The sequence below is a fragment of the Ziziphus jujuba genome, chromosome 1, assembly GCF_031755915.1.
Source record: "Ziziphus jujuba cultivar Dongzao chromosome 1, ASM3175591v1".
Classification (NCBI taxonomy): domain Eukaryota; kingdom Viridiplantae; phylum Streptophyta; class Magnoliopsida; order Rosales; family Rhamnaceae; genus Ziziphus; species Ziziphus jujuba.
In genome coordinates, this window is record NC_083379.1 from 46,461,395 (window position 1) to 46,489,153 (window position 27,759).

General features: G+C 34.6%; 5 protein-coding genes across 7 annotated transcripts; all 5 read left to right on the forward strand.

Moving 5' to 3' along the window:
* Positions 1-405: 405 nt before the first annotated feature.
* Positions 406-1,931, forward strand: LOC112490978 (nucleobase-ascorbate transporter 6-like). 2 transcript variants are annotated; one of them, XM_048468741.2, is made up of 5 exons: positions 407-834; positions 932-1,023; positions 1,102-1,179; positions 1,270-1,430; positions 1,523-1,913. In XM_048468741.2, exons 2-5 carry the CDS (start codon positions 1,002-1,004, stop codon positions 1,739-1,741), a joined length of 480 nt encoding a protein of 159 aa, XP_048324698.2. In that variant the 5' UTR covers positions 407-834; positions 932-1,001; the 3' UTR covers positions 1,742-1,913. The 2 variants fall into 2 exon arrangements, with proteins under 2 accessions (XP_060669865.1, XP_048324698.2); XM_060813882.1 differs by lacking the exon at positions 1,102-1,179 and having other exon boundaries at positions 406-834; positions 1,523-1,931.
* A 4,527-nt stretch (positions 1,932-6,458) lies between these two features.
* On the forward strand, positions 6,459-9,783 carry LOC107408659 (3-isopropylmalate dehydrogenase 2, chloroplastic). Of its 2 annotated transcripts, none has more exons than XM_016016071.4 (11): positions 6,459-6,779; positions 7,242-7,371; positions 7,503-7,614; positions 7,801-7,876; positions 7,995-8,083; positions 8,209-8,295; positions 8,514-8,630; positions 8,768-8,875; positions 9,020-9,073; positions 9,155-9,307; positions 9,482-9,783. In XM_016016071.4, exons 1-11 carry the CDS (start codon positions 6,566-6,568, stop codon positions 9,554-9,556), a joined length of 1,215 nt encoding a protein of 404 aa, XP_015871557.3. In that variant the 5' UTR covers positions 6,459-6,565; the 3' UTR covers positions 9,557-9,783. The 2 variants fall into 2 exon arrangements, with proteins under 2 accessions (XP_015871557.3, XP_060672841.1); XM_060816858.1 differs by lacking the exon at positions 6,459-6,779 and adding an exon at positions 6,860-6,980.
* A 201-nt stretch (positions 9,784-9,984) lies between these two features.
* LOC107408718 (BRAP2 RING ZnF UBP domain-containing protein 2) lies at positions 9,985-15,186 on the forward strand. The gene is made up of 12 exons (XM_016016127.4): positions 9,985-10,441; positions 11,115-11,230; positions 11,333-11,441; positions 11,608-11,722; positions 12,449-12,546; positions 12,826-12,932; positions 13,116-13,362; positions 13,463-13,516; positions 13,698-13,841; positions 14,002-14,066; positions 14,604-14,658; positions 14,757-15,186. Exons 1-12 carry the CDS (start codon positions 10,205-10,207, stop codon positions 14,922-14,924), a joined length of 1,515 nt encoding a protein of 504 aa, XP_015871613.3. The 5' UTR covers positions 9,985-10,204; the 3' UTR covers positions 14,925-15,186.
* Positions 15,187-15,422: 236 nt separating this feature from the next.
* LOC107408641 (F-box/LRR-repeat protein 14) lies at positions 15,423-18,254 on the forward strand. Its single transcript, XM_016016052.4, has 2 exons — positions 15,423-15,578; positions 16,616-18,254. Exon 2 carries the CDS (start codon positions 16,666-16,668, stop codon positions 18,067-18,069), a length of 1,404 nt encoding a protein of 467 aa, XP_015871538.1. The 5' UTR covers positions 15,423-15,578; positions 16,616-16,665; the 3' UTR covers positions 18,070-18,254.
* A 3,296-nt stretch (positions 18,255-21,550) lies between these two features.
* On the forward strand, positions 21,551-23,081 carry LOC107408884 (ethylene-responsive transcription factor ERF084). Its single transcript, XM_016016317.4, has one exon. The coding sequence runs from the start codon at positions 21,599-21,601 to the stop codon at positions 22,607-22,609; it is 1,011 nt and encodes a 336-aa protein (XP_015871803.4). The 5' UTR covers positions 21,551-21,598; the 3' UTR covers positions 22,610-23,081.
* Positions 23,082-27,759: the final 4,678 nt, after the last annotated feature.

The window sequence follows — 27,759 nt, forward strand, 5'->3', positions numbered from 1 at the left end:
ACTGTTTCGCTTGGCCTCTCTGATAAAATGCCTGGTCTGTTTGCTTTATTTTTCCTTTGGTTTTTCGATTTGATTGGTTTCTAGGTTTTTTTTTTTTAAACATTTGTGGGGTGTTTTTTTTTTTTTCTAATTAATTTTGGGATAAGTTGGAATCGAAATTAAGGTTATGTTTTTTTTTTTTCTTTATGGATATTCTAGGTATTTAATTATTTTCTTTGAAACTTGTATGCTAAATATTGTAACTATATTTCCTTTGATTTCATTTAGGTATCAAATCAGTCTTGATAATGCTTTTATTTAATCTAGGTAGCTTCAAATTGATAATTCCCTAAATTCTTTTGTTTTTTGTTTTTTCAACAAATTTTCGATTCAACAGTCCACTGGTGTCTTCATAGCTGTGTCAAGGTATGCAAGTGCAACTCCCCTGTTGCCTTCTATTCTTAGCCGTGGTGTTGGTTGGCAGGTACGAATTTCTTGCTAATATCAATCTGGATAGCAATTATGAATTTAGTTGTAAAATATGACAGTGTCACTAAAATGTACTAACTTTTCACCTTGCTGCTGTTAGAAAGTCTTCGACACTTCTTATATATAATTTGATATTTTTTGTCAATAGGAAAAAAAAAAAGTTTTGATATGTTTGTCTCTGTTCTGTCAAGTTGCTTGCCAAAATAGTCAAACTTCATTAGTTCTAGCAATGATTTTTAGGTTGCCTTCATATACATATCCCATTTCATTGTTTTGGGTAATCATTATATTTTTCTCCTGATCACAGGGAGTCGGCATTCTTTTCTCTGGTATATTTGGAACTGGGAGTGGATCATCTGTATTTGTGTATGGTTCTGGGATTCTTGTACTTAAAGATACTGTTGAGTTTATATATTAACTAGTTTTCTCCAACTGGCTTATACCATCCTTCCAATTCTTCCAGTGAAAATGCTGGTTTGTTAGCTTTGACACGTGTTGGCAGCCGAAGAGTCGTTCAGATTTCAGCTGGATTCATGATCTTCTTTTCTATACTAGGTAAATGATATATTTTGCATATAATTCTTTATTTTTAAAGAGAGTACATGTATTGAGAGCATAAACATGGATTTTCAGGAAAATTTGGAGCTGTCTTTGCCTCAATTCCAACACCAATCATTGCGGCTTTGTATTGCTTTTTCTTTGCCTATGTTGGTATGTTTTATGAAAATAATGAAGCATTTTTTGTATTGTCACACCTTTGAAAGTTTATGAATCTAATTCTCTAACACTATGCATGAGCAGGTTCAGCAGGTCTCAGCTTACTTCAATTTTGCAATCTAAACAGTTTTAGGACGAAGTTTATTATAGGCTTCTCAATTTTCATAGGCTTTTCAATCCCACAATACTTCAATGAGTATACTGTTGTTAATGGTTATGGTCCAGTGCACACTGGAGCAAGATGGGTACCAATCCTCTTTTCTCAAATATCTCACTTTTGCTTTAGTCCTCTCTGGGAAAGTATTTAATTATCTCACATTTCCTCCTTCATATGCAGTTCAATGATATGATCAACGTACCGTTCTCATCAGAACCGTTTGTTGCTGGTATGTTGGCAATTTTCCTAGACATCACTCTGCATAAGAAAGACAGTGCAACAAGGAAAGATAGAGGCATGCATTGGTGGGATAGGTTCCAGTTGTTTAAGACAGATACAAGAAGTGAGGAATTCTACCATCTGCCTTTCAATTTCAACAAGTTTTTCCCATCAGTATGATATCGAAAACACAGTAATTGTGAAGCTAGTGTTCTCCAATGGCCAAATACTCCTCTAAATATCTCTTTGTGGGTATGACATTAATGCATTAAATCTTGTTTTGTTCCCCTTATATATTTCAACTCCATGAAAGAAAACCTACAGTGTTTTTAACATCAAATCTTTGTGTTTCAAGGCATAATTTGTTGCAGCGATCCATTTTTCCCATAAATCATGATCCTTGAAATGGTAAAAACATAACATTATACATATATCTATTGCAATGTAGTAGCACATTACTTATCGATTTATATTTTTTGGTTTTCCTTGGACTGTCCTAGACAATGGTTGTCCCTCTGCTTTTTTCTTCTTTTTTTTACTGTTTTCAGGTGTTTGTAACTTTCTACGTATTGGAATTTAAAAGTTATAGACAGAGGGAAAGTTAAAGATTCTTATCAGTGAGTGTGAGAGTTAGCATCAGTATGACTTTTTAACAAAAAATATTCTTATTACAGAAAAATCATGTGCATGTCCTAAATCTGAAAATTCTTATCCCCCTGAAAAGAAAAGCCAAGGTGGCTAAGAGCAATATGATTGGTTTCTGGGGGTTTTTTAAAACATTTGTGGGGTGTTTTTTTTTTTTCTGATTAATTTTAGGATAAGTTGGAATCGAAATTAGAGTTATGTTTTTTTTTTTTTTCTTTATGGATACTCTAGGTATTTAATTATTTTCTTTTAAACGTGTATGCTAAATATTATAACTAACTGCAAATATTTCCTTTGATTTCATCCAGGTATCAAATCGGTCTCCGTTATACTGGAGGTGCCAGTATGCTTTTAATGTTGTCACTAAATTTTGGCATTATACCAATTATGGTGCCAATTGGTGTTCGAGATTTTGACATTGATGGGGAACTTTGGGTCAAATTGAGATTGATACCAACAGAGCCTTTTGTAGGAGCTGTTTCATGGGCTTTCATTGCACTTCCAAAAATCAAATTCGTGTTGTCACCATTCCACTTGTTCAATTTAATGGGTATGTCATAAATTCTGAGCCTGTTCTATGCCATATTTGACAGCACAACTGCCATAAAATACACTGTCTTAAGATACTGATTCGTATCTTATTATTTTCTTCTTTTGTGTCTGCAATGGGCAATATCAGCAATTCCTGTTCTTTCAATGCAAGGGAACTTTGTCTCTCTCAGCTTTTTATATGCTCTGTTCAAATTCATTTGTTGATGTTTTCTATTATTTTTTATGCATATAAATAAATTAGATTGCTTTTGACAGTAATGGGATAATTTTTACTTTAATGGTGTTTTATCTATATCTTGTATATCGGTATACTTGTTTTCTTTGTTTTTCTTTCCACTTTTTGATGTGGATGCTTGACTGCTTGCATTCTAGGTTTTTGACAAAACTTCTCACCAAGAATTGGACGCTTAGAAAACTGTCTTATTCTATGGCGGGCGGGACGACATCTGTTGTTTATATATTGATGGTGGATTCACCAAGAAAATGAAAATAGCTTTTAGCAATTTTATAGTTGTTGGCAGAGGAATGTTCTGTTGGTGGCAGAGAATTTTTGCTTCTTGTCAGAGCTTTATATACAGCAAGTGGAAAAAATCACCTTGTAATATTCTTTAGTTTTTATTCATAAAACACTTGTACATTTTTCTCTTACTAATTCAGATTTAGTTTTTAGTTTTTCTACATGATTCTCATTTCAAGATGAAGTGTAAGGACCCAATTTCATTATTAAATTATCCATATTGTTTGAGATATGGAAAAGCAAGAAATAAGAAGGATGAGAATTTAAATGGATGGTAATTGAGTTCTCAAATATTGGCTCTCTAGTTTAGGACCATTTGAACTTGTTTGAATGATATGCATTGAAATTTAGTTAGTTTTAAATTGGAGACTATTCCCAGCTTGAAAGCTTTTTCCAATCTCTTTTAAAATTCGGCTCCATGGTAGTATGTCCAAAAGAGAGTAGTCAGGAGGGAATTAATTGTGCAGTTGTGGAAAATATTTAAATAAATGGATATGAAAGTGTCGAATAAATGGAACCATCTTCCATTTCTCATCTACCCTAATTTCTCATTAACTGTCGAATAAAGTGGAAAATATTTTGCATGTTGTTGCATTTAACACATATTAGGGGACTTGTGGGGGCTAAAAAATTGATAAAATGTGATAACCATAGGGGTTTCGGTAATTACCGATGAAACCTACGGTAATTTTTTCAGCAACTACAAATTGATTACCATAGGTTTCATTAGTAATTACCGAAAATGCTACGGTGATCAAATTTTTGTGTTAATTTGAGAACTTTTTCAGAACTTTTGGGGTTTTTTCTCTTTAGGATAATTGAAGAATATATATTTTGCATGTCGTTACATTTAACACACATTAAGGGACTTGTGGGGGCCAAAAAATTGATAAAATGTGATAACTATAAGGTTTTCGGTAATTACCGATGAAACCTATGGTAATTTTTCCAGCAACTACAAATTGATTATCATAGGTTTCATCGGTAATTACCGAAGGTCTTACTGTAATTAAATTTTTGTGCCCATTTAAGAACTTTTTCAGAACTTTTGGGGTTTTTTCTATTTAGCATCATTGAAGAAAGTATATTTTGCATGTTGTTGCATTTAACACACATTAGGGGATTTGTGGGTGCCAAAAAAATTGGTAAAATGTGATTACCACAGGGGCTTTGGTAATTACCGATGAAACCTACGGTAATTTTTCCAGCAAGGACAAATTAATTACCGTAGGTTGCATCGGTAATTACTGAAGACCCTGCGGTAATAAATTTTTTTTGGCAATTTGAGAATTTTTCCAGAATTTTTTGGATTTTTTCTTCTTAGGATCATTAAATAATGTACATTTTGTATGTTGTTGCATTTAACACACATTAGGGGACTTGTGGGGGCCGAAAAATTGGTAAAATGTGATAACCATAGGGGTTTCGGTAACTACCGATGAAACATACCGTAATTTTTCCATCAGCTACAAATTGATTATCGTAGGTTTTATCGGTAATTACCGAACGCCCTACGGTAATCAAATTTTTGTGCCTATTTGAGAACTTTTTTAGAACTTTTGGGGTTTTTTCTCTTTAGGATTATTGAAAAGAGTATATTTTGCATGTTGTTGCATTTAACACACATTAGGGGACTTGTGGGCGCTAAAAAATTGGTAAAATGTGATTACCACAGGGGTTTTGGTAATTACCGATGAAACCTACAGTAATATTTCCAGCAAGGACAAATTGATTACCGTAGGTTGCATCGGTAATTACCAAAGACCCTATGGTAATAAATTTTTTTTGACAATTTGAGAACTTTTTCTGAACTTTTAGAATTTTTTCTCCTTAGGATCATTGAAGAATGTATATTTTGGATGTTGTTGCATTTAACACACATTAGGGGACTTGTGGAGGCAAAAAAATTGGTAAAATATGATTACCACAGGGGTTTCAGTAATTACTGATGAAACCTACGGTAATGTTTCCAGCAAGGACAAATTAATTACCGTAGGTTTCATCGGTAATTACTGAATACCCTACAGTAATCAAATTTTTTTGCCAATTTGATAACGTTTTCAGAATTTTTGGTGATCCTATTCACGGCTTCTCTAGCTTCCTTGATGCTGATTTTTCAAAAGAAACCTTGGTGAGTAACGTTAGAAACTTAAAAACACCCACAAATCCTAGTAGAATCGAAACAAAACCACCATTTGCTAAAGAACCAGATTCTTCCGATCCACCATTCAAGTATTTCTGAAGCAGCAGAGAAGAAACAACCACAAGTGAGAATATAAAAGCATTCCGATACTCGTAGAAATAAAGGTGGGATTGAAGATGGGCATCGTTGAGCATTAGCCTGAAGATCTGAGCATTGCTTTCTTCAAACTCAAGCTTGTTGTCTTTAGATTTGGTCCTATTTCTAATCTCAGTATTGGTTTTTTTTATGAGAATCCAGAAGCCAAATCAAAGGAGCCACAAAAGGTTTCCTTATATTAAATCTAAAATAAATGACATACAGATTTTTTAAAATTTTTTTAAGGATGTAATGGATATTAAAGGATAAAAAAAAAAAAATTGACCGATGAAGGGATATATATCATCATAGCCCTTCTAAAAGAGACATTGGGCCAAATTCTCCAATTTCAAATCATATGGTTTTGATAAAGTTTACCTCAAATTCAATAAGAGAGGAATATAAATTCTATACATTATTATTTGGAGAAGCTAATATTTGAGAAGGATATTGGCAGCAATCCCAAAGTATACGATATGGTATTTTGCATTTCACACCTTAAAGTTCTTATTTTTAGTACTTTACACCTAAACTTGTCAAAACCCTGCATTAATGGTCCTTTTTCCAATTTCTGTCAAAAACTTGACAAAAAGAAGCATGTGCTATCGTAATACAAGGGCAAAATAGTCTTCAACTATAAACCATGAAAACATATTAGTATGTTTCCTTAATTTTTTCCTCTTCAATTATTTTTATTTTGGTCATATATATTTGCTAAGCTTTTGACAGCTAGTCTGACAACAACGTCAAAATATTTTTAGTTCATGAATTGTTTATTATTTCAATGTGTACCAGGAAGACATAATAATTAAATTTTTTAAAAAAAATTTGAATAGTTTGCACGAAATTATTTTAAAACTTGAAAAAACGAAAAGGTTTTAAAAAAATTGAATAGAGAATATAATTACATTTATACAGTCATATAGTAAGTTGGGACTTAGGAACTTGTTAACAAATCGGAGACAGAGTCGCAATCTTAAAGTGCGAAAATACAGCTTACACATTTGAATCAATGGCGGCTTGTCTGCAACTCAACGCCAAGTCGTATAGAGCTTTTCTCTCAACAACCTCCGCACCCAAACACTCCGCTAAGCCGGCTAGGATGAGGTGCTCCGCAGCCTCACCTTCAAAACGCTACTCCATCACTCTGCTTCCAGGAGATGGTATCGGCCCCGAAGTAATCTCTGTTGCCAAAAATGTCCTCAACCTCGCTGCCTCTTTCGAAGGTCCATTCACTTCCTCTCTTTCTCTCACCCTAAATTTCCCCTTTTTTTTCTTTTTTCTTTGTTTTTGTTGTTGTTGTCCGAATTAACGAAATGGAGGAGGAAAGGGGATTTTGACGTCTTAATGGGTTTACTTTTGCGTTTGGTTTTAAAGAGTAGAACATTAAGTCCAACTTTGATTGGAGCTTGGATTATGCTCGAAATGTTTGTAATGTTGATCGTGAAGTTTTATTTTATTTTATTTCTTAAAAAAAAAAAAGAATTATTTTTTCACCAATTAAACGAAGTTCAATCTGTTGCTCTTTTCATTCTTGCTATATAAGTTACTATTGGGTATTTTCTTACTTTTTTTTTTTTTTCAATTGATTCTATTTCTAATGGTGTTGATGGTTCAAGGTTTAGAATTTAATAATGAGTATTCAGATAATAATGTATGTTTAAATTTATGTTTTTTCCATTCATTAGGGATTGAATTTAAGTTCCAAGAGATGCCTATGGGTGGAGCTGCCTTGGACTTGACTGGCGTTCCGTTACCTGAAGAGACCCTTTCGGTGGCAAAGCAATCTGATGCAGTTCTGCTTGGAGCAATTGGAGGGTACTTGTCTTTCAAATTCCTTTTATCTTTTTCTTTTAAAATTAAGTTTATTTCTTTATGTTAAAGTAGTAGGATTTGTGCCTTTAGGATCAAGTTATCTGATATTTTACCTAATTATTTGTCTTTCTAAGGTATAAATGGGATAACAATGAAAAACATTTGAAACCGGAGACTGGTTTGCTTAAGCTTAGGGAAGGTCTCAAAGTGTTTGCCAATTTGAGGCCTGCCACTGTTTTACCACAGGTGATGGATTTTCTAATGCAAGCTTTTCTCATACTTAGGGTCTGGTTGGTTCTTGTTCTTATTTTATTTTATTTTTTTTGGGTGGGGGGGCGCTAATCTGTATCTGGATGCAATCAATTTTATTTCCATTTAAAAAATGTCCTGATAAAAGACTTGTCACCTCATGCTGTATCTGTATTACTTCAGCTAGTGGATTCTTCAACTTTGAAGAAGGAGGTTGCTGAAGGTGTTGACCTTCTGGTTGTAAGGGAGCTTACTGGAGGTTAGCGTACCTGGTTTCAACTTCCAACTAATGATGAGAAATTGGCTTTTAGTGTGTGTTAGCTTTTCTCCCTTCTCTTTGAATTAATCTTTTCATTCTAGTTCCTTGCTGAAAATAGGTATATATTTTGGAAAGCCACGGGGCTTTGGTACCAATGAAGATGGTGCAGAGATTGGATTCAATACAGAGGTGTATGCCAGCTATGAGGTAATTTTCTGTGGGCAAACATTTTAAGCTGGCTCTTCCTTACTGGAAACTTCTTGCCTCAATTGTGGTTGTCTGCTTTGATAGATCTGTCTTTACTTTTTTATTTGAAATGATATGCTTTCTAGATTGATCGCATTGCTCGTGTTGCATTTGAGACTGCTCGCAAGCGGCGGGGTAAGCTTTGCTCTGTTGACAAAGCAAATGTGTTGGAGGTACTTAACTGGTAGAACTGTTTTCTTTTTACCCGTTTGTGATTCCTCACTCTAGGTGTGTGTATTTTGGAAATTTCTTTTCTTCTTTTAACATCAATTGAAATTGAGGGTCCAAATATTTTCACGTCTTTGCTAGGGAACCACATGTTAGACTTGATAAAAACTTTCTGTATTGTAATTGTTAGTGTTAAATTTATTTTATTCGATTGATTGTCCAGGCTTCAATGTTTTGGAGGAAAAGAGTTATACAAATAGCATCAGAATATCCAGATGTTGAACTCTCACACATGTATGTTGATAATGCTGCAATGCAGCTCATTCGCAATCCAAAACAGGTTTGGCATATAAACTCATTGGCATATCCTTCTATTCATTTAATGTTAGGCTTGTAATAATTTAGTTGAGGATAAATTCCAGAGCTCCTTTGAGAAGAGTTTTGGAAGTCTTACAATTTTTGGTATGGACATGGCAGTTTGATACAATTGTTACCAACAACATATTTGGTGATATCTTATCTGACGAGGCTTCCATGATCACTGGAAGCATTGGGATGCTTCCATCTGCTAGTCTTGGGGAATCGGTAAGACAGATCACTTCAACTTCTTAAAGATGATTCAAGCTTCCGTTTTGTGTAGATTTCCTTCAGTGCCTTAATTAAGTTTTTCCCGAAGGTAATTTGGATATCCTTTTAATATGACCATTTTGAAATTCTTCGCTGGTATAGGGACCTGGACTTTTCGAACCTATACATGGTTCTGCTCCTGATATTGCTGGACAGGTCAGTTTGCCTTTTCATCAAATTATCTTCTCCTTGAAGTTATGTACCTTTTATTGTGTGATCTAATGGTCTAATATGCAGGATAAGGCAAACCCATTAGCAACAATCCTCAGTGCTGCTATGCTTTTGAAGTATGGCTTAGGAGAAGAAAATGCAGCCAAGAGAATCGAGGCGGCTGTCCTGGATACTCTAAATAGGGATTTTCGAACTGGCGATATCTATTCACCTGGAACTGTATGTACATTTATAATTTTTTTTTTTTTTTTTTTTTTTTTTGGTGCTAGTTTTATTTCTCATGTTCCTCCTCTTTTTTTTCTTTTCTTTTTTTTCATCTTCATTGCTTTGTGCCTTAGTGGTGCTGGCATTTTGTTCGATTAACCACTAGCTGCTTACTATTTTCCACTGCAGAAACTGGTAGGATGCAAAGAAATCGGTGAAGAGGTATTGAAGTCCGTTGATGCCCAGGTTCCTGCTTCAGTATGAACTAAGGAACTTGATTAGCACCAAATAAAGGAATAAATGAGTTGTTTGCAGAAGGAGATCAGCTGAAAACACACACCTTATTTGATCAGAAATGAGTTTTGCATTCTTCTTTTTCTGCAGGAAGATTGATCGGTTTTTTCTTTTAGAAACCAATGATTGTTGTAAGAGGAAAGTAATAGACACTGGATTATAGATTTTGAAATGCCACATTTATGAATTACCATCTAGATTGATCTTGCAACTCTCAAACACTCTCATTTTTGGACAGCGTGTGAAATCAAATATTATTTGTCATAAAAATAAATAAAATAATTATATATACTATCATTAAAAATTAATGTAAATATTAAAAAAATGAGAAAGGGATTGGTAGTTCAAGTCTTATTGTATAATAGTTCCAATAATAATAGATGACTTAATAATTTTATATTTAAAAAAAGAGGAAAAGCAAGAATGTTGTGTTGTGTGGCTGCTTTGCTTTCTTTGGCTTGCGCGGCGCTCTATAACCGATTCCTATAAATTTCCCAACAGAAGCTTGACCACACCAAACCAAACCAACCCAAAGACTTTCGCTTACTCCGTCTTCATAACCATATAAAATCCATCTCCCGCGAAACTCAAAATAAGACATTTATTACTCTCAAACCCATGTCGACCAGTTCAAGCACAGCACTCCCCGGAGCCTCGCCGGACGATGTTTACCCGTCATCGTCGGCGATGTTGTCCGGTGGCCCCGGCGACTCTTCTTCTTGTCCCTCTTCCTCAATTTCCAACATCACCCAAGCCTTTCATTTCTCTTCTGGAAACCCTAGAATTGAAGAGACTAGGGGTGTCATGCTTCTCTACCGCAACGACGTCGTCTCGGATTCCCCCTCCGATCTCCCTGTAAGCTCGGCCTTTTTCTTCTTCTTGGATTGCTTGGAGTTCTTATCGGCTTGTTTATTTCTCGGAAGTTATTTTTTTAGAAATGTTTTTGTTTTTTTGGCCATGAGTAGGATGAAGTCGAAATTAGTTGGAAACTGATGATAATCAAAATCGGGGAACTGCGTCAAGTGTTTCAGTAAATTGTTTATCAATCTCACGCTAATTCATAATCATATTTAATTATATCCGAAGCATTAATCAATCCATTGCTTCAGTTATTATAAAAAAGAAAAAAAAATTAGTCACTTTGCCCGTAATTTTCCTTTGAGTAATTGAAGTATGATGGAAATAATTTACCTGTAGGGAAAAAAAAAAAATGAAGAAAGAACCCAGAACATTATTGGTGGGAAGTTACTGGGCGCATATGGATTGTTTAAAATCTCAAATTTAAATTTGTGTGTCTCTGTATTTTCTGTTGTATAATTGATAGAAAGAGAATATTTCTGAATTCAAGAGTGTAGGCATTTTTGCTCTTCGTTTCTTTACATTTGAATTCTAAAAGATTAAAAAATAGAAAAAAGACAGCTGATAATACGAGGACTAGAATTTTTTCCTCTTTTCAAGATTTATTTATTCATTTCTTTCTATTGAACATTTTGGAGTATCAGTATGAGCATGTATCTGTTTTGAGTAGGTTGGGAGAAAGCCTTTGGTTTGTGTGCTTGGAGTGCCAAATCACATGACGTATGCAGACTTCTGCCAATTTTGTGGTTCATTTATTCAGCACATTTTGGAGATGCGAATTGTCAGGTCCAATATGAAAGTTTTATTATCATTTTATGGTTTGGTGTTTTTATTGATAATATTGTTGAATTTCATTCTGATAATTCTTTTTCCCATTTTTGGTTTTAGAAATGATGGTATGGACGATCGCTATAGCATTTTGATTACGTTGGATAGTCAGGATTCTACAGATAACTTCTATAAGCACTTCAATGGTAGCCGATTCTCATCGTTAGAGGTTTGCTTCACATTCATTGCATGCAAATTTACGTAGCATTCACCTCATATGCACAGCATTGCATTAAATGAAAACCACAAATATGTTTACATATAGTTGAAATTTTCTGGGAAACAGTTAATTCATATTACTGTTGCTATTTGTATTTCTTCTTTGTATTATATAGGTTGAAGTTTGCACTGTGCTTTTCACAGTAGATGTGCAGTACACTGGATCAATTGAACATGCACAGGTGTCCCTAACAAACTCAACTGAGCAGCCCACTTGTCCAGTTTGTCTCGGTATGTTTATCATTTGTAATTTGAAAATTGGAAACTCGTTTTCATTATTAACACATTTAGAAGCATATTTTCAACTGTATATGTCCATGAGGATTAGGTGATCTTAGAGTATTTTTGTTTTTTTTGGCCCGTTTTGAATGAGCAGTGAAGGGAGAGAGTTGGAATGATGTAGATATTGGTAGTGAGGAAGGATACCTTTTTCAGATAATACTTTTTAGAAAAAGGCCATGGATATGTTTATATGGTGAAGAAGGATTTGTGTTGGTAATTGAATTGGATGGACTTGATAGGTTGTCAAGTGGGTAGGTATTTTGACCTAGTTTCTCATGCGAGATGGTCATAATTGTAAACTTTGGATGGAAAATTATTCTGAACACTATTATGGATTTTGTTTGTCTGTGAAAATGTGCCTGTCTTCTAGATTTTCTATCCCGATTTTGCTACAAGGTTTGTGGAAGCCCACCTATATTGAAATGCTTCTGCAGCATGTGTTGTCTTCTGCAACTAAAATAAGCGTGTTATTTTGAATTTTGCTCTTGATATTTTTGTCTGGATTTTTTTTTTTTTTTGGTTATTTGAGTTTTGCTGTTGATCATTTTGTCTGGATTTTTTTCTTCTTTTTTTTTTTTTTTTTCCTTTACCAAGCATATGCCTATTCAAGGTACAAATGCATGTGTAGGATTTGCCATTTTTCATATTCCTCTTACAATATTCTTTATTTTGCAGAGAGGTTAGACCAAGACACTAGTGGAATCCTCACAACTATTTGCAATCATTCCTTCCATTGCTCTTGTATTTCAAACTGGACAGATTCTTCTTGTCCCGTAAGTGTATTACTGTACATTCTTTTCCATGTTTGTGTAGTGTGAGCATGGTTTTGTCCGTGCACATACATGATCTGCAGCCATGCCTAGTAGTGACAATACCATGGTATTTTCATTTTTAAATGGCACCAACATTGTTAGGCTGCACTTTTTGATCGGCACAGCTTCTCCATCAAAAAGTTCCTGGTCTTTGTTTATTTATTTATTTATTTATATCTTTTTTCAGTTTGATTGAACATAAATTGTTCTATTGATCTTTCCACCAACTTTCTATTTCAGGTATGCAGATATTGTCAGCAGCAGCCTGAAAAATCAATTTGTTTTGTTTGTCAAACCTCTGAGAATCTCTGGATTTGTCTTATTTGTGGCTTTGTAGGCTGTGGGAGGTAGTGAGTTCTCTCCCATAGTTCTGTAATCTTTTTTCACTTACATACTTAAAGTTTGTAATTACTATTATTATCGTTTTTGTTGTGTGTGTGTGTATATATATATATATATTAAATTTCTCTTTCTCTTTGTTATATTATTGATTTTGAATGCTGTTGCTTATTCTAAAACTTTTGGCATAGGTACAAAGAAGGGCATGCCATTAGACATTGGAAAGAAACTCAACATTGTTATTCTCTAGAATTGGAAACTCAACGAGCATGGGATTATGCGGGAGATAATTATGTTCACCGTCTAATTCAGTCCAAAACTGATGGAAAGCTGGTTGAGCTGAATTCACATTGTCTACTTGCTAATGATGGGTGTGGAAGCTGTGAATGTTTAGATTCTGGATTTAGTGAAGCTGTTTTGAGCAGTCAAGTTGAAGCTGTAATGAGTTCTATACTTTATATTATTTGCTACTTTAATTTATGTTTTATGTTCTATTTTTGTAATTTTCATACCCTTACATTTTCACATGTATCTGCAGATTGTTAACGAGTACAACGAACTGCTTACCTCTCAACTTGATAGCCAAAAATCAGTAAGTCCGTTATGGTCAAATGTTATTCAGTTTGAACTTACTTGAGCTTGGCGTTCAATTCCTAATTATATGATTTTGCAACTATTTGTTTATCCTAATTAGTTCATAGATGTGAAGTTGAATGTATGCTGGATATATTTTTAGGCCGACTACAGACTGATATCTTCTGATTTTATTGCAGTATTTTGAGTCTTTACTACAAGAAGTCAAAGAAGACTCAGAAAAGGAAATTTCGAGTGCTGTGGAGAAGGCTGTGACACAAAAACTGCAGAAGTTGCAAGCTAAGCTGGATAGATGTGTCAAAGAAAAGAAATTCCTTGATGATGTAAGTTTAACATCCAGGACTTGGTTTTATTAGAGGCACTTATTGAGACTATCACTATGTGCAGTCATGTTGTATTATCTTACGACGTAAAAGAGTTCTATTATATAACACATGGCAACAAATTTCTGTTCGTAAATAAGCTTCTTGTTTCTGTTTGCAGCTTAATGAGAATCTTTTGAAAAATCGGGAAATTTGGAAAGAGAAGATAATGGAAATTGAAGAGAGGTATTTTTATCTCCCTTTCTATATATTTTATCACTTTTCTATTAAGAATAGCCACGCCATCCCAAAGATTTAGCGTCTACGTGATAGCATTCTATTCTATACTTGCTTTGTTTCTGTTTTTTGTACACTGGAGCAGAAATAACTATTTCAATTTATGCCCCTCGAAATGGAAAAATTCTCGTGTTTTGGATGTCCCTTCAATTTATAATTGTTGCAAATTGATTTGTTTTTACTCTTGTCCCATCTGCAATACTGTTAACGGTTTGTTTAGGAGGTTAGTAATAGTACTTGATATTAGCCTGCTGAATGCTAGGTAAAACATTCTTGAACCATTTGATTTCAAGCAGTAATGTAACTAGTGAAAATTCAAATTAGCTTGCTAATAATAGGGTTTGACCCTTCTGTTCCATGGTTTATTCATTGACCCATGTAATTCCTCTCTATAAATATAAATGCAGTATATTTATCTTGAGAGGATTTCAGTGAGTCGCTTAATTTGATAGGCAATAAACAATTTTGTTGGTGTACTTTTTCCAGGGAGAAAAAGGCTTTGAAGGTGAAGGACGATAAAATAACGGACTTGGAAGAACAGGTAATTTATGATTATCCGAACTTCTTCCTTCAGTTTATTTTATTTTTTATTTTTTTATGGAATTCCATTACGTTACAACAATTTCACTTTGTCAACAGCTTAGAGATCTGATGGCATTCCTAGAAGCTGGGAAGACAATGGAAAAACTATCAATCTCTGACGAAATTAAGGACGGCACAGTATTGCCAATGTCCATGGAGTCCTCTTCTACAAATGGTTCTAAGGGAGGATTAAAGGCTAATAACAGGCGGAGAAACAAAGACTAAAAGCACGAGGGTTCAATACTAGATTTTTATGCTTACGCTACAAATTGTTTCTTTTACCCAGAAAATATGAATAAATGTTGTAAGTAAAAATTTTGATGTATTAAATATTAAGAGTGGCAATCTCTTGTAATGTCTGTAATTTTAAATTTTTTTTTTTTTTTTTTGGGAGCAAAATATGTAAATTAAAATTGGCTGCTCGTATTACCGACTCTATCATTGACAAAATTAATATTAACGATAACTGAATTTTAGATTTGTTTAATGTGATGTTATGTTAATAGTTACTACAATTAATTATAAACAAGTAAGATATTAATTGATATTTAAAATTCAATAAATAAATCTAACAATTTTTTTTTCTTTTTTTTTGGTCATCAAATGTATAAATTAAACCAGTCTATGCCAAAAGCATAGAAAAGAAAGAAAACAAATAAATCTGCTATTACATTCCTATCTATCGCCCTACTAAATGCTAATCCGACCGTATGGTCCACACCGACCTAACACACTGAAATATCCTATGTCCAACCGTAGACGATTCTGATCTTCAAATTGACAACCAAATTGGCCCTTCTTTTATCCTGCCTGTTCAGACTCGTGCCTGGGTTGGTTAAGATCGAAATCGCCAGGTTCTGTATTCGACTGGGATTCCTGGTACGTTTTCGGAACTTTTCAGATTCCAATTTTTGTTTTATGCTCTTCGCTTTGTGTTTATTATTATTATTATTATTATTTGTTAATTATTTTTGGTTACGGATTGCATAAATTTTATCCCTTTGTTAATGGTTATGAAGCTTGGTTTTTGTAAACATTGGAATTTCTCGTTTTTGTTTCGATGGGGATGCTTGAAATGTATACTGGTAGTAACTATTATTTGACAAATGATTGATTGGATTATAGGATTTCATTCTTCTAAATCGAATTCTCTTCCCTGTCTCTCTACTCCAACAATTTATCCTGCATCTTGCTTGTTTTTCCTTTACATTATTGGTTTTTGAATCATATTTACCAAGCTGTTTTTTATTTGTGAATTTGGGAAAACCATCTAGAGGAGGGAAATCAACATTTCTCTTCAGATTTATGCTATTTTGAATTAGCATTTTAACATTTTCCATATTTCTCTTCAGATTTATGCTATTTTGAATAAGCATTTTTTACCATTTTAGTGATATGGATTTATTGGGATCTTAACTTTAGAGCTATCTGAAGGAAGTGACTTGCATGGTAGTTAGAGGGTGTCTTAAATTATAATTAGGTACCATAAGATATTAGAATGAAAATTATATTAAAAAAAAAAAAGAAAAAAAGAAAAACAGAGACAGAGACGGAGAGAGAGAGAGAGAGAGGGTGTTTTGCTCTGTTTTTCAAATCAGGGCAACCACTGTTTCTGAGAAAAGGCTTGTTTTTTGGCTTTTCGGTATAGAAAGGAGACAAAAATGATGGTGGATAACATCACCGGCGGTTATTCTAATTCAATATTCCAACAAGCGGATGATGTTGGGGTGTGATTATTTTGTTTATAGAATCTGAAACACAAAATTATCCTGACATCTTCGAAAGCTCTATAGAAATAGTATTATTTTTTTCTTTATTTTTATCTACTTCTGCTAGGAATTTACAGAAAGTATCTTTCTACAGCAAGTTTCTGGTTTGTCATGAGACTAGTATACGTGTTCTCATCATGATTTCAGGTGCGTGCTAATCTGTTTTCCATTAAGGGGATAAGAAAAGTCTTCTTTTGATGGATGGTTTACCGGATCAGTTAGTTTGGGAGATCTTGAGCAGAATCAAGAAAACCAATGACAGAAATTCTGTGTCATTGTCATGTAAGCGCATCCATAATGTGGATAATGAACAGAGGCAATCTCTTCGGGTTGGTTGTGGATTAGACCCTGCAAATGAAGCTTTGACTTCCCTCTGCAATAGATTTCGCAACTTGATAAAAGTGGAGATTATTTATTCTGGTTGGATGTCCAAATTAGGAAAGCAGTTAGATGATCAAGGGCTTCTCATTCTTTCCAATTATTGCCCTTTTCTGACTGATCTAACATTAAGCTACTGCACATTCATCACTGATGTGGGTCTTCGCCACTTGTCCTCTTGTTCCAAACTTTCAGCTTTGAAGCTGAACTTTACCCCAAGAATAACTGGCTGTGGCATATTATCTCTTGTTGTAGGCTGCAAAAACTTAAGTATTCTCCACCTTATTCGATGCTTAAATGTTAGCAGTGTTGAATGGCTTGAATATCTTGGAAAGCTTGAAACGCTTGAAGATCTCTTAATCAAGAATTGTAGAGCTATTGGGGAAGGAGATTTGATTAAACTAGGCCATAGTTGGAGAAAACTAAAACGATTGCAATTTGAGGTAGATGCTAATTACAGATATATGAAAGTCTATGACCGTTTAGCTGTAGATCGATGGCAAAAGCAATGGGTACCATGTGATAATATGCAGGAGCTTAGCTTGGTGAATTGCATGATTTGCCCAGGGAGAGGGCTAGCCTGTGTCATGGGGAAGTGCAAGAACTTGGAGAAAATTCACTTGGACATGTGCGTTGGTGTCCGAGACTTTGACATTATTGGTTTAGCCCAAAAATCAAGAAATCTACGTAACATTTCCCTGCGTGTTCCTTCAGACTTCTCACTTCCTCTTCTATTGAACAACCCATTAAGATTAACAGATGAAAGTCTAAAAGCTTTAGCGCAAAACTGTTCAATGCTTGAATCTGTTAGAATATCTTATTCTGATGGGGAGTTCCCTTCATTTTCCTCTTTTACTTTAGATGGAATTCTTATTTTGATTCAAAATTGTCCAGTGCGTGAACTGGCTTTTGACCAAGTCTATTCTTTTAATGATGTTGGAATGCAAGCTCTTTGCTCAGCTCAGTACCTTGAAACCTTGGAGCTTGTCCGATGCCAAGAGATAAGCGATGAGGGTTTGCAGCTTGTGGGACAGTTTCCTAGATTACGCATTTTGCGTTTAATCAAATGTTTAGGGGTCACCAACGATGGGTTAAAGCCACTTGTGGGTTCATACAAATTGGAAAAGCTGGCTGTTGAAGATTGCCCTCAGATTTCTGAGAGGGGTGTGGTAGGAACTGCGAGGTCCGTATCCTTCCGGCAAGATTTGTCTTGGATGTACTGAAACAGGCACTCGCCAATGCATTTTCAGGAACACCCAATTGCAGTAATTAATTCATAAGGCCTTGCTTCTGGCTTTCTTTTCACATGTAATTTGTTGAACTAATAGAATATTGATTGTTGTGAATATTACTGTGTATTAATTGTACTCGATCATTTATTAATGTAAGTTAATACTCTATCGATCCACTTGCCTTCTTTTTATGACCATATGTGAAAAAGTAGCTAATTAGCTTGGGATTAGTTTTTATGACCATTTGATTCACCTCTATTTTTTTGATAAATGTTTGCTCGTGAACTTATTATTGTTATACTTCTCAAGAAACTTTGCCGCCTGATAAGTAACTTTCTGGGTTCTTAGAAACGTCAACTGGTTTGCTACAAATTGGGTAGCCGTCATCAAATTCTAGTGGGGGAAAATAAATGAGCTAAACGTTAATTAGACGAGCTCCATTCCATGGACTGCTAGTCAATGGCCTCTCTCTCTGGTTTTCTTGGTTCTCCATATTATAAATCTTATCTCCTCCTCGTAATCAGTATTATTTCCCTTTGCTTGTTCCCACTAAATACCAAAAAAGAAAAAAAAAATTTGTTGGGATGGAAATTGTTTTATATAGGGACTACAATCTTACTTATTCTCAAGGCCTAGCTAGCAAAGCTCTCCTTTTTCCGACCTAAAACCTATTGTAATTAAAAAAGACAAAGACTACGTAACAAGGTTAAGAATTATTTATTGCAATTAAGACAAAGCTTGTGTCTTCAGAGAGCGGACCCAATTGCACGTGGAAACAAATTTGCAGTATTAGGAAGATTGAATAGGGTGGACCACGGTTTGGAAGTAAAAAAAGATTGACCACTGTTCATCTCTGTCTTCTCATTACCATTATGGTGTAAGAGAAAACAAAAGGCAAGAAAGAATATTCAAAAGCGGCTTCAAAAATTGACCAAAAAGACAAGACAGAAAAAAGATTTGCTGTGTTCTGGGCAAAAAAAAATTGGCATTTCCAACAAGCCATGAAACTTGTAAAGGAGAGAAGTAAAAACTTACACAAAGTTATACACATCCAAAAGTACGGAAAAATAAAGATATAATGATAACATACTTTCTTTGTCTTTTGTTTTCTTATTGGGATTTTGTCTTCAACTTTCACCAAAACCTAAGTAAAAATAATAGAGAAAGTTTCTCAGTCCAAAGAGTGTAAAACACCAAAAACTTCGCGTGCTTAACTTATGCACCTCTCTCTAGAACTCTCCCACTCTCTCTTGGGAATACCATTAATTTTTCACTTTGTTTTAAACTGCTTCTTCTTTCTGTTTCTCTCTATTCCCTATAGAGTGTGTTTAGGGTTGTGATAGACCGACATTCTTTTTTCTCCCACCGAATGTTTCCGCAAATATCAATATATTTATATATATTTATGGGATGTTGCTTGAACCATCTCCATCACATAGGGTAATGCTCCAAAACAAGCCAGCAACTCCAATCAACATAGTCATAATTTGTGTGCATGCATGTATGCTTCTAACCAATATATGCTTTTGCATGGATTGTTTATTAAAGAATCAAAAACAAGATTGACTTTAATTGATTTTTTTTAAACAAAAAAAAAGAAAAAAAGAGAACCTTAGCTCGGTGGGGATATATATATATATATGAGATAAATCAATTATCCTTATGACCACTGCCCATTTTCTGTTTCCTTGTGGTTACATTGTTCTTGCACCTAGCTAACATTTCCATGTTGCAGAACTTTTTCAGAACAAAGGAAATATTTTTTTATACTTTTTTTTTTTTTTGGGTGATAAACATATATATGCATTTCTGCATAAAAGCTAAATTACCAAATTTGCTCGATTCTCTAGCTTTCTCGTGTGAGTTTCACGTGTTCAATAGCGCACGAGCAAGGACAAGTTGAAAGGCAATCATTTCTACAGTTTTTCTTATGGTAATGTTAAGAATTATTCTTACAGGAACATAAGGAATTCCACGTAACAGATATGGTAAAGTATGTATAAAAATTATCACTATAACTGTAACGAGGAAACAATAACATAATCTTATTGTACATATAATCAATAACGCGTGACTGAAAAATGTTTTTGTATCAAAATATGAATATTAATATATACTCTATTGTTTAAAGGTTTGAAATTCAAATTGTTTTTCCGAGTTTTGAAATTTCAACAATTCAAAGTGGACAGATCACTTCCATTGACATCTCATTGTATTTTAAAAACCATACAACTAGAGCTGCCTAGTTCAACGTGAACTTTACCATTTCAATGTGGGACAAATACTTGACTTTTTCAAATAAATTATATAAACTCAATTAAACTCAACTGAACCATTAATATGTTTGAATTGAAGATACAAATATAATACTAAATTTGGAGAAGCTCACATGTATATGTACACACACACACACGCACGCGCATATATAAGATCTTAACTTTGCTGTAATAGATATCAAATGTCCATCGTAATATATATATTTAATATCATGTAATATATTGTTAGATATTTTTATAAAGCAACATGTTACTTGCAGTTAAACATATACATATCATACGTATGCTAAATTATATAAGATGTAGAGCATAAAAATGGTGTTCGATTTTTTGAAATGGTTAACGATGGGGAGGATCTGTGGGTCGTGATCAATAACTTTTCAAGGATTTGGTATCAGTACACTGTTAACTGTGATCCAACTATCAGTGACTGACATGATCATAACCTTTCATGCGTCAACATGTAGGACCCACCACCCAATCAAACACCATCTTTCTACTTGCATACCGGTTCTTCAGGTGCTTCCACACGGTTACTTGTCTGTGCCTGATCAACACCCGAACCTCTCTCTCCTTCTCTCTCTCTCTCTCTCTCATCTCAAGCAATCCCACATAATATCCCTCCATTAGATTTTAATCAGTCAAACAATCTTTTCGTTGACGACTCCGTGACGCTCTACATCTCTCTCGCCCTTGCAATACGCAATCCAACGGCTGTTAATTAACTCTCTCTCTCTCCCCCTATCAAATCCTCGAGATCATTTCACTCCCTTAATGCCCATCAAATCATAATTTTTCCCCTGATTACCCCTCCGTTGTTCCCTACTTCACTTCCTACGTTTAACATTTGAGAGAGGGATGCTTCTGGAATTCTACTCAAAATCCTACACTCTCCCTCTCTTGCCTCGGAAAGGTAGCTTAGCATAGCACTCCATCTATTAAACCCTCATAAAAAAAGTTTTTTCCAAAATTACCCATCAAGCTTACTCCACATCATTCCTTCTAGTGAACGTAAATATGAGAAGAGATGGAGGGTAGTGATGACATTAGGGAAGGTATATCCCTCCTGCGAATTGCCGAAGAAAGACAAGTATGTATATGAGGAGGGATTACGGTCTTATCGATATTGACAGGAATATCTTAGATGTTGTATAAAATCTTTTTTTTTTATTTTTTATTTTTAATAGTAAAAAAATTTAAAATTTTTGAATTTTATTTTAATTTGCATTATATATGAACCACAGATGGTGCGGGGATTTATGAGTGTCTATGAATGTCTGTTTTGTTTATTATTCTCTCCCGTTGAAACAGAACAGAAAAACACCATGTTGAACAGCCGTAAGACCCTTGAAACCGTTCCGTTCTACCAAAAACCCGAAACGTTTCACTTGTCCGAAACTTTTCGGTTTCTCTCCGAGACTCCATCATTTTATGGTTCTTACTTGGGAACCCACCTCGCAATTTCAGTTCCTAACCAATTAAAGCTTCAAAACCCACCAACACCAAGCCATCTTGTTCACGATTCAAATTCAATCTCCGCCACCAAGTTTTCTCCCTGTGGAGCCCACCATGCAGAACCCGAAAAGGCACCCGAGACCGAATCACCCCCTCCTCCGGTTCTTGATGGAATTGCCGCCGTTGTCGGCCAACACGTCCTCTTCGGCGGCAAACAGATTAATCAAAGTGTTTCCGACGCTGCCAAAACCCAAATTCCGGATTTCGTTTCAGTTTCGGTTTCGCAGCGTTTGAGCAACGAAAACGCGAAATTACCAAGCGAGAAGAAGAGTACCAGAAACAACATATCGGTGCAGAAGAACTACAGAGGAGTGAGGAAGAGACCCTGGGGGAGGTGGTCGGCAGAGATAAGGGACAGAATCGGACGGTGCAGACACTGGCTGGGGACGTTCGACACGGCGGAGGAAGCGGCGCGTGCTTACGACGCGGCGGCGAGGAGGATGAGAGGCTCGAAGGCTCGGACCAACTTCGAGATTCCGTCGGTATTGCCACTGTCTTCGCCATTATCGTCTTCGTCTTTTGATGCAAAGAAGTCGAGCACTGGTGGTAAAGCGGCCAAAGCGGCACACAACAACAACAATAACAAGAAGAAGTGCTCGGTTGTAACATCGGTTGCTCATCTGTTCAGTGCTAGTCCCGTAATTAATCAGCATCATGATCATCGTCAAAATGGTATTCATGGTAACGTGGAGCTTGACTTGAAACTGAGCGTCACTAACAGAAATGAACCCAAAATGTAGAAGAGAATCATGGTCATGGTTGGTTTTTTTTTTTTTCTTTTGTTAATTTATTTTGGTTTGGTTTTTGGTTGGTGTTAATTAATTACTAGTAGTAGTTTTGCATGCAGTTATGGGGAATGAGAGGGAGGATAAAATCTGTATGCTGCATGTGCATGAAAAAAGCAAGGACTTTTTTGAATATATAGAAAAATTGACTGACACTAGCGCTGTAGTGATTAAAAATCCCGATCCTTAATATAGTGAAAAAAAAAAAAAAAACTGATAGTGTTTTGCTACTACTACTGCTGCTACTACTTCCTGAGGCATTTCTTCTCTCTTATTATCTCTTTGTTAGCCGTGTGGTTTGGTTCGAGGCTCAGCTTATGCATGTTTTAAGACTTTTTAGTATATATTTTAGTTTGGGTTATATTTTATTGGTCTTAGAAAAAAGGAGATTTCTCATTCAGCCAGGCTCTGCCTCGAGGATATTGAAGTAGCTGACTTACTGAATTCGCAGTGTTTATATAATATAATATAATATATGTGTGTGTTTGTTTGTTTTGTTTACACGATGAGCATTGAAACTGACAAATGCTTTGGTATTAAGTTTTTTTAATTTTTTCCCCTTTTTTTTTTTTTTTTTTTTTTTTGGGTTTGTATGATGTCTCTCTGGGTGGGCTATTAGATGCGGAATCTTTATTTTCAAGTATCCAAGCAAGGTTTTTGTCCCAGGTTTTTATTTTTTTGAAAGTTTTATATAATAATAATATTTATATAAATATGGGATGCTCGAATATTAAAGTTAAAAAAGAGTAGAATTAATGATGGCTTCCCTCGCCGTTCACAAGCAATTAATTGTTGCAGAAAAAATGGGGGAGGAGGTGGGTGGTGGGGGTAGTTTTCTCACGTATGAAAAACAGGGCTCATCATCATTACCAAAGTACGACATTAATAATGTTCAGATATTGAGAGAGAGTCTGACTCTGAGCGAAAGCAAGAACAAAGTACCTGTACCTGTGGAAAAGTGAAAAATAAAAACAAAAAGAAAAAAAAATAAAAGAAAAGTACTTTTTAAAAAAAAATATATATATATATATATATATTTAAAAAAGTATAAGACCCCCCATGAAAGACGGGTGGGCAAAGTTCTAAAGTGGAAATGAAAATAGTGAAAGCCCCAGGTAAAACACTAAACACAGAGAAGAACTGCCACTCCCTTTATGTCTTAATTTAAAGTTATTCTGAGTTCTAGCTTCTGAGCAACATGATCAACACGACAATATCCATGGCTGAAAAAGAGACCTTCTGGAAGATATATAAGATATAGAGAGCTGTGAATGGCGAGCCCTTTGATCACAGAATGATAGAGGGGAGTACATAGGTCAGATCTCTCTCTCTCTCTCTCTCTCTCTCTCTCTCTCTCATATTCTGAGTTGCAATATGTACGTCACTCACACTAATTTTGAATTTTTTTTTTTTTTGGGGATAAATTAAATTTGAATTTTATACACTTTTGTTTTAATGGCTGGCTTACCGCTAGATCATTCTTATTTTACAATTTTTATTATTTTTTAACAAGTTTATTACTATATATTCCTTTTATTAAATAATTAATGATAGCTAATCATCTGATTATGAACTAGTTCGATATCCATATTGATTTATCTTCATAACGATCTAATATATACGTTGTTTATATATATTGTTATGGGACACTAATTTATGAATCTCCTATAACACTACAAACTAATCTCCAAGTCTAAAATAAAACTACAAAAAATCAATAAATAAGAAGCAAAAATATATAATTTTACTAGTTCTTCACGCAGGGCTGAAAGTCTTTCGTGTCAGCTACAAGTATTGACCAAATTAAACCTCAAAAAAAAAAAAAAAAAATGGGCTCCTGCTGCATGTCCGTAGTACTCTCGGCTGACCCAATTGGTTGTTATAATAAGACAAAAACGGATCTTGATTCATCGGTTGGCCTCTTGGGTTTTACTGGGCCTCCCTCTTTTATACGGATTTATACACCCATCTACATATCACAATTACCATGTGCGCCATACCATTATACAATATGGAAATAGTAAAATATTCAACCAAAAATAAAAATGGCGAATAAAAGTTGCAGATGTTGGGGGTGAAAGAAGTATTTAACTCCAAACATATTTATTGTCTATGGAATTCACTGTTAACTTTGTTACCAAAAAAAAGAAGGAATTTACACATAACAAAGCTAGAAAGGATCCTGGCTGGGACTTTGTAAGAGCATATATATAATTCACACACTTTGAACACAGATAAATTAAATCATAGATTTCTTAAACAATTAAACAAATAAATTAATGTTGGAATCCTCAATATTAACTTATATAAAAGTCAGTATTAAGTGAGATCAATGTTGGGTGGGAAACAAAAAGCATATTATATGTTGTAGGAAGATACAATCATTTCTCACAAAAATTGCAATTATTGGAAAGAACCTAATCAATTCCTATCAATCATCAAGATGTACTTTTTCATGTTTCTCATGTTTACTTAAGCTCACATCTTTTGCTAAATCCCGCTAGATAATAAATCAATGTTATAAATTCAAAATTGAATTTTTTTAAGGAAATACTTATAGGTCCACACATATGTTTAATAATGCACTTGCATCACTTGATTATTGATTGATATCAATCGTATAATTGTAAGTTCATTATTTAATATTAAATACTGATCACAAACGATTGTCTGTTCTTTGTTGCAGGCCTAAAAACTCAGATATGGCAGGTAGAAGAGATGTACAAATTGTGACAGCAAAAACTAGGAGAGTAACGAGTAGATGCAGAAAGTGGAGGTGGTGGTGGTGGTGGGTTTGGGAATTCACAACTGCAAATTAATTCACAGACACTTGAGTTCTTTTAAAACGGTTGTAAATTAAAGAATTGCCTCTTGAGAAAATGTTGGAAATGATTGGCTTTTACGCTACAATGGCATCTGAACATATAAACTAACTAAATAACTTGAAGAGAGCGCAAACGGCCTCATTCTTTGCCTAAGCTCACTTCTACTCGTATTAAAGTTTTAATCCAAAATCAATTGATAATGGATAAAGAAACCTATTTAAATTTTATGGTGGATTATTTTTAAATTTCCTACAGATAGGACTTTGTTCGAATTCCCTAATATAATTGTATGATAAAAATATATACTAATTAGTCTTTTAAGTCATTAGCAAAAAAAAATTAGTCTTTTAAGTCATGCTGATCAATTTGTTGCGGTAAAACGTGTTCCACTTTTACAGTATCCAAGTATAATAAGGGTCACCACTTAGTATTTAAAAATAAAAACAAATGAATAAACAACACCACCGCCATGTCTTTTATTCTTCATTTTTATCATTTTTTTGGTGAATTTAATACATATTTATATATATGGCACTAAAAACGTCTTCCCATTTGATTTAACATATAGCAGATATCAGACAACACTAGCACTTAAAAATTTTGTTTCCCAAATCAAACAATTAATTGAAAGTACAAACCTTTTTATCTCCAGGATATAAATATCCCGTGTTCTGAAGTATATAATATATTAAATCTCGAAACTTTCTTTTATACTCTCGTAAGTAATATTACAATTATTCAACCAAAAAAGAAGTAACATCAGAATTAAATTCTTCTTTCTCACTTTCATTTTCTTGGAACTTCAATTTCAAAAAGTAGTACTGTTGGCATCCATCAATCAAAATAGTGTTGTGGCACTTGTTACAGCAGGTTTCCACTACTGATGAGGCAGCTTCAACAATCTCAATTTTATCTGTATAGTACATAGGAATGTCAATTTGCCCCGTCCATCTCCGAAACCGCGGTGCACCGCCCCTAACGGGGCGATTTTTCCCCGAAAATTCGGGGATGCGGGGCGGGCTCGGGGCAAATACCTAAAAACCGAGTCGGGGACGGGCCGGGAACGGGGAATAATAACCCCGCCCCGATATATATATATATATTTATTTATTATTTTTTTTATAAAATTTTATTTATGTAAAATCATTTTCTTCTTTTTTTTATTTATTTTTCTAAATATGTATTTTAGTATAATTGTAAATTTGTTCTTTGATGTATTTTATTATATTTTTATTGCATTGTAGTCATTTTCTTTATATTTTAATCATAAAATAATTTTTTTATATAAATTTTTTAAAAAAATATCAATTAAAAATCAAAATGGGAAAAATCGTCCCGCCCCGCAAAATCCCCGATCCCGTCCCGCACCTAAAGAAATGGAAAAAATTGCTGGGATGGGATGTAAAATTTCCCACGGGGACGGGGACGGGATTTTAAAAACCGACCCCGCCCCGCCCTGTTGACATCCCTAATAGTACAATACAACCATAAGAAATAAATAAATAAATAAATAAAAAATAAAGTACAAGAATGCAAAGGAGCTAGCGCTCTATGTATATTATCAGATTTAATTTTAACAACCAAAACTGGTTTTAATTATTACAAGCTTTTTTTTTTTTTTTGAGGTAAAAGAGAATTAAAAAGCTTATATATATATACATAAATACACCCATGTATATACCTGGAGATTGAAGAAGGTTGGTAATGGAGTCCATAGTGTCACGGTTGGGGCATTTCATCAAACATTTGGTGAGCATTCTCTCCATTTTGGGCCTTATAATCCATTTTGGGCCTTACAATGGGCCAAGCACCTAGAGTAATGTAGAATTCTCTAGAACATTATGGAGAACTCTAGGTCAAGCCATGTACATATCCATTTCTAGATGTTTCTTTAGATATTTTTGTAAAGGAGGTGGGAAGGATCTAGACACCCATTCTCCACCGTAGGATCAAAGCAATTATAGCCGTAGGATTAGACTTTGTATGCCTATAAATAGGTGGAGGCCTCATTTGGCCAAACCATCCAAGCATCCAAGAACATCCAAGAATCCAAGCATCCAAGGATCCAAGAACATCCCATCTATACTTGTAAAGCTCTCTTTCAAGCAATACACTTCCATTCTCCCAAACTCTCTTTGTGCTCTAGTTTTCTTTGCTTAGCTCTCTCTTTTAGTGGGCAAAAGGCTTACTTAGTTGCAACAAAGGGTCGGAATAGCAACTAAGGCCGCACGGCTTGAAGGGTAAACAAACAAGTCCGTGACAATAGGCATACTACAAGCA

What these genes read in the sequence shown, in the direction of transcription:
- LOC107408659 (XM_016016071.4), top strand. Translation starts at nt 6,566, where the DNA reads ATGGCGGCTTGTCTGCAACTCAACGCCAAGTCGTATAGAGCTTTTCTC. An exon ending in TGTAAGGGAGCTTACTGGAG is followed by an intron (nt 7,877 to 7,994) that starts GTTAGCGTACCT and finishes TGCTGAAAATAG; the next exon opens with GTATATATTTTGGAAAGCCA. An exon ending in TCATTCGCAATCCAAAACAG is followed by an intron (nt 8,631 to 8,767) that starts GTTTGGCATATA and finishes TGGACATGGCAG; the next exon opens with TTTGATACAATTGTTACCAA.
- LOC112490978 (XM_048468741.2), top strand. Translation starts at nt 1,002, where the DNA reads ATGATCTTCTTTTCTATACTAG. An exon ending in GATCTTCTTTTCTATACTAG is followed by an intron (nt 1,024 to 1,101) that starts GTAAATGATATA and finishes ATGGATTTTCAG; the next exon opens with GAAAATTTGGAGCTGTCTTT. An exon ending in TGCACACTGGAGCAAGATGG is followed by an intron (nt 1,431 to 1,522) that starts GTACCAATCCTC and finishes CTTCATATGCAG; the next exon opens with TTCAATGATATGATCAACGT.
- LOC107408641 (XM_016016052.4), top strand. Translation starts at nt 16,666, where the DNA reads ATGGATGGTTTACCGGATCAGTTAGTTTGGGAGATCTTGAGCAGAATC.
- LOC107408718 (XM_016016127.4), top strand. Translation starts at nt 10,205, where the DNA reads ATGTCGACCAGTTCAAGCACAGCACTCCCCGGAGCCTCGCCGGACGAT. An exon ending in GGACAGATTCTTCTTGTCCC is followed by an intron (nt 12,547 to 12,825) that starts GTAAGTGTATTA and finishes TTTCTATTTCAG; the next exon opens with GTATGCAGATATTGTCAGCA. An exon ending in GGCTTTGTAGGCTGTGGGAG is followed by an intron (nt 12,933 to 13,115) that starts GTAGTGAGTTCT and finishes CTTTTGGCATAG; the next exon opens with GTACAAAGAAGGGCATGCCA.
- LOC107408884 (XM_016016317.4), top strand. Translation starts at nt 21,599, where the DNA reads ATGGTGCGGGGATTTATGAGTGTCTATGAATGTCTGTTTTGTTTATTA.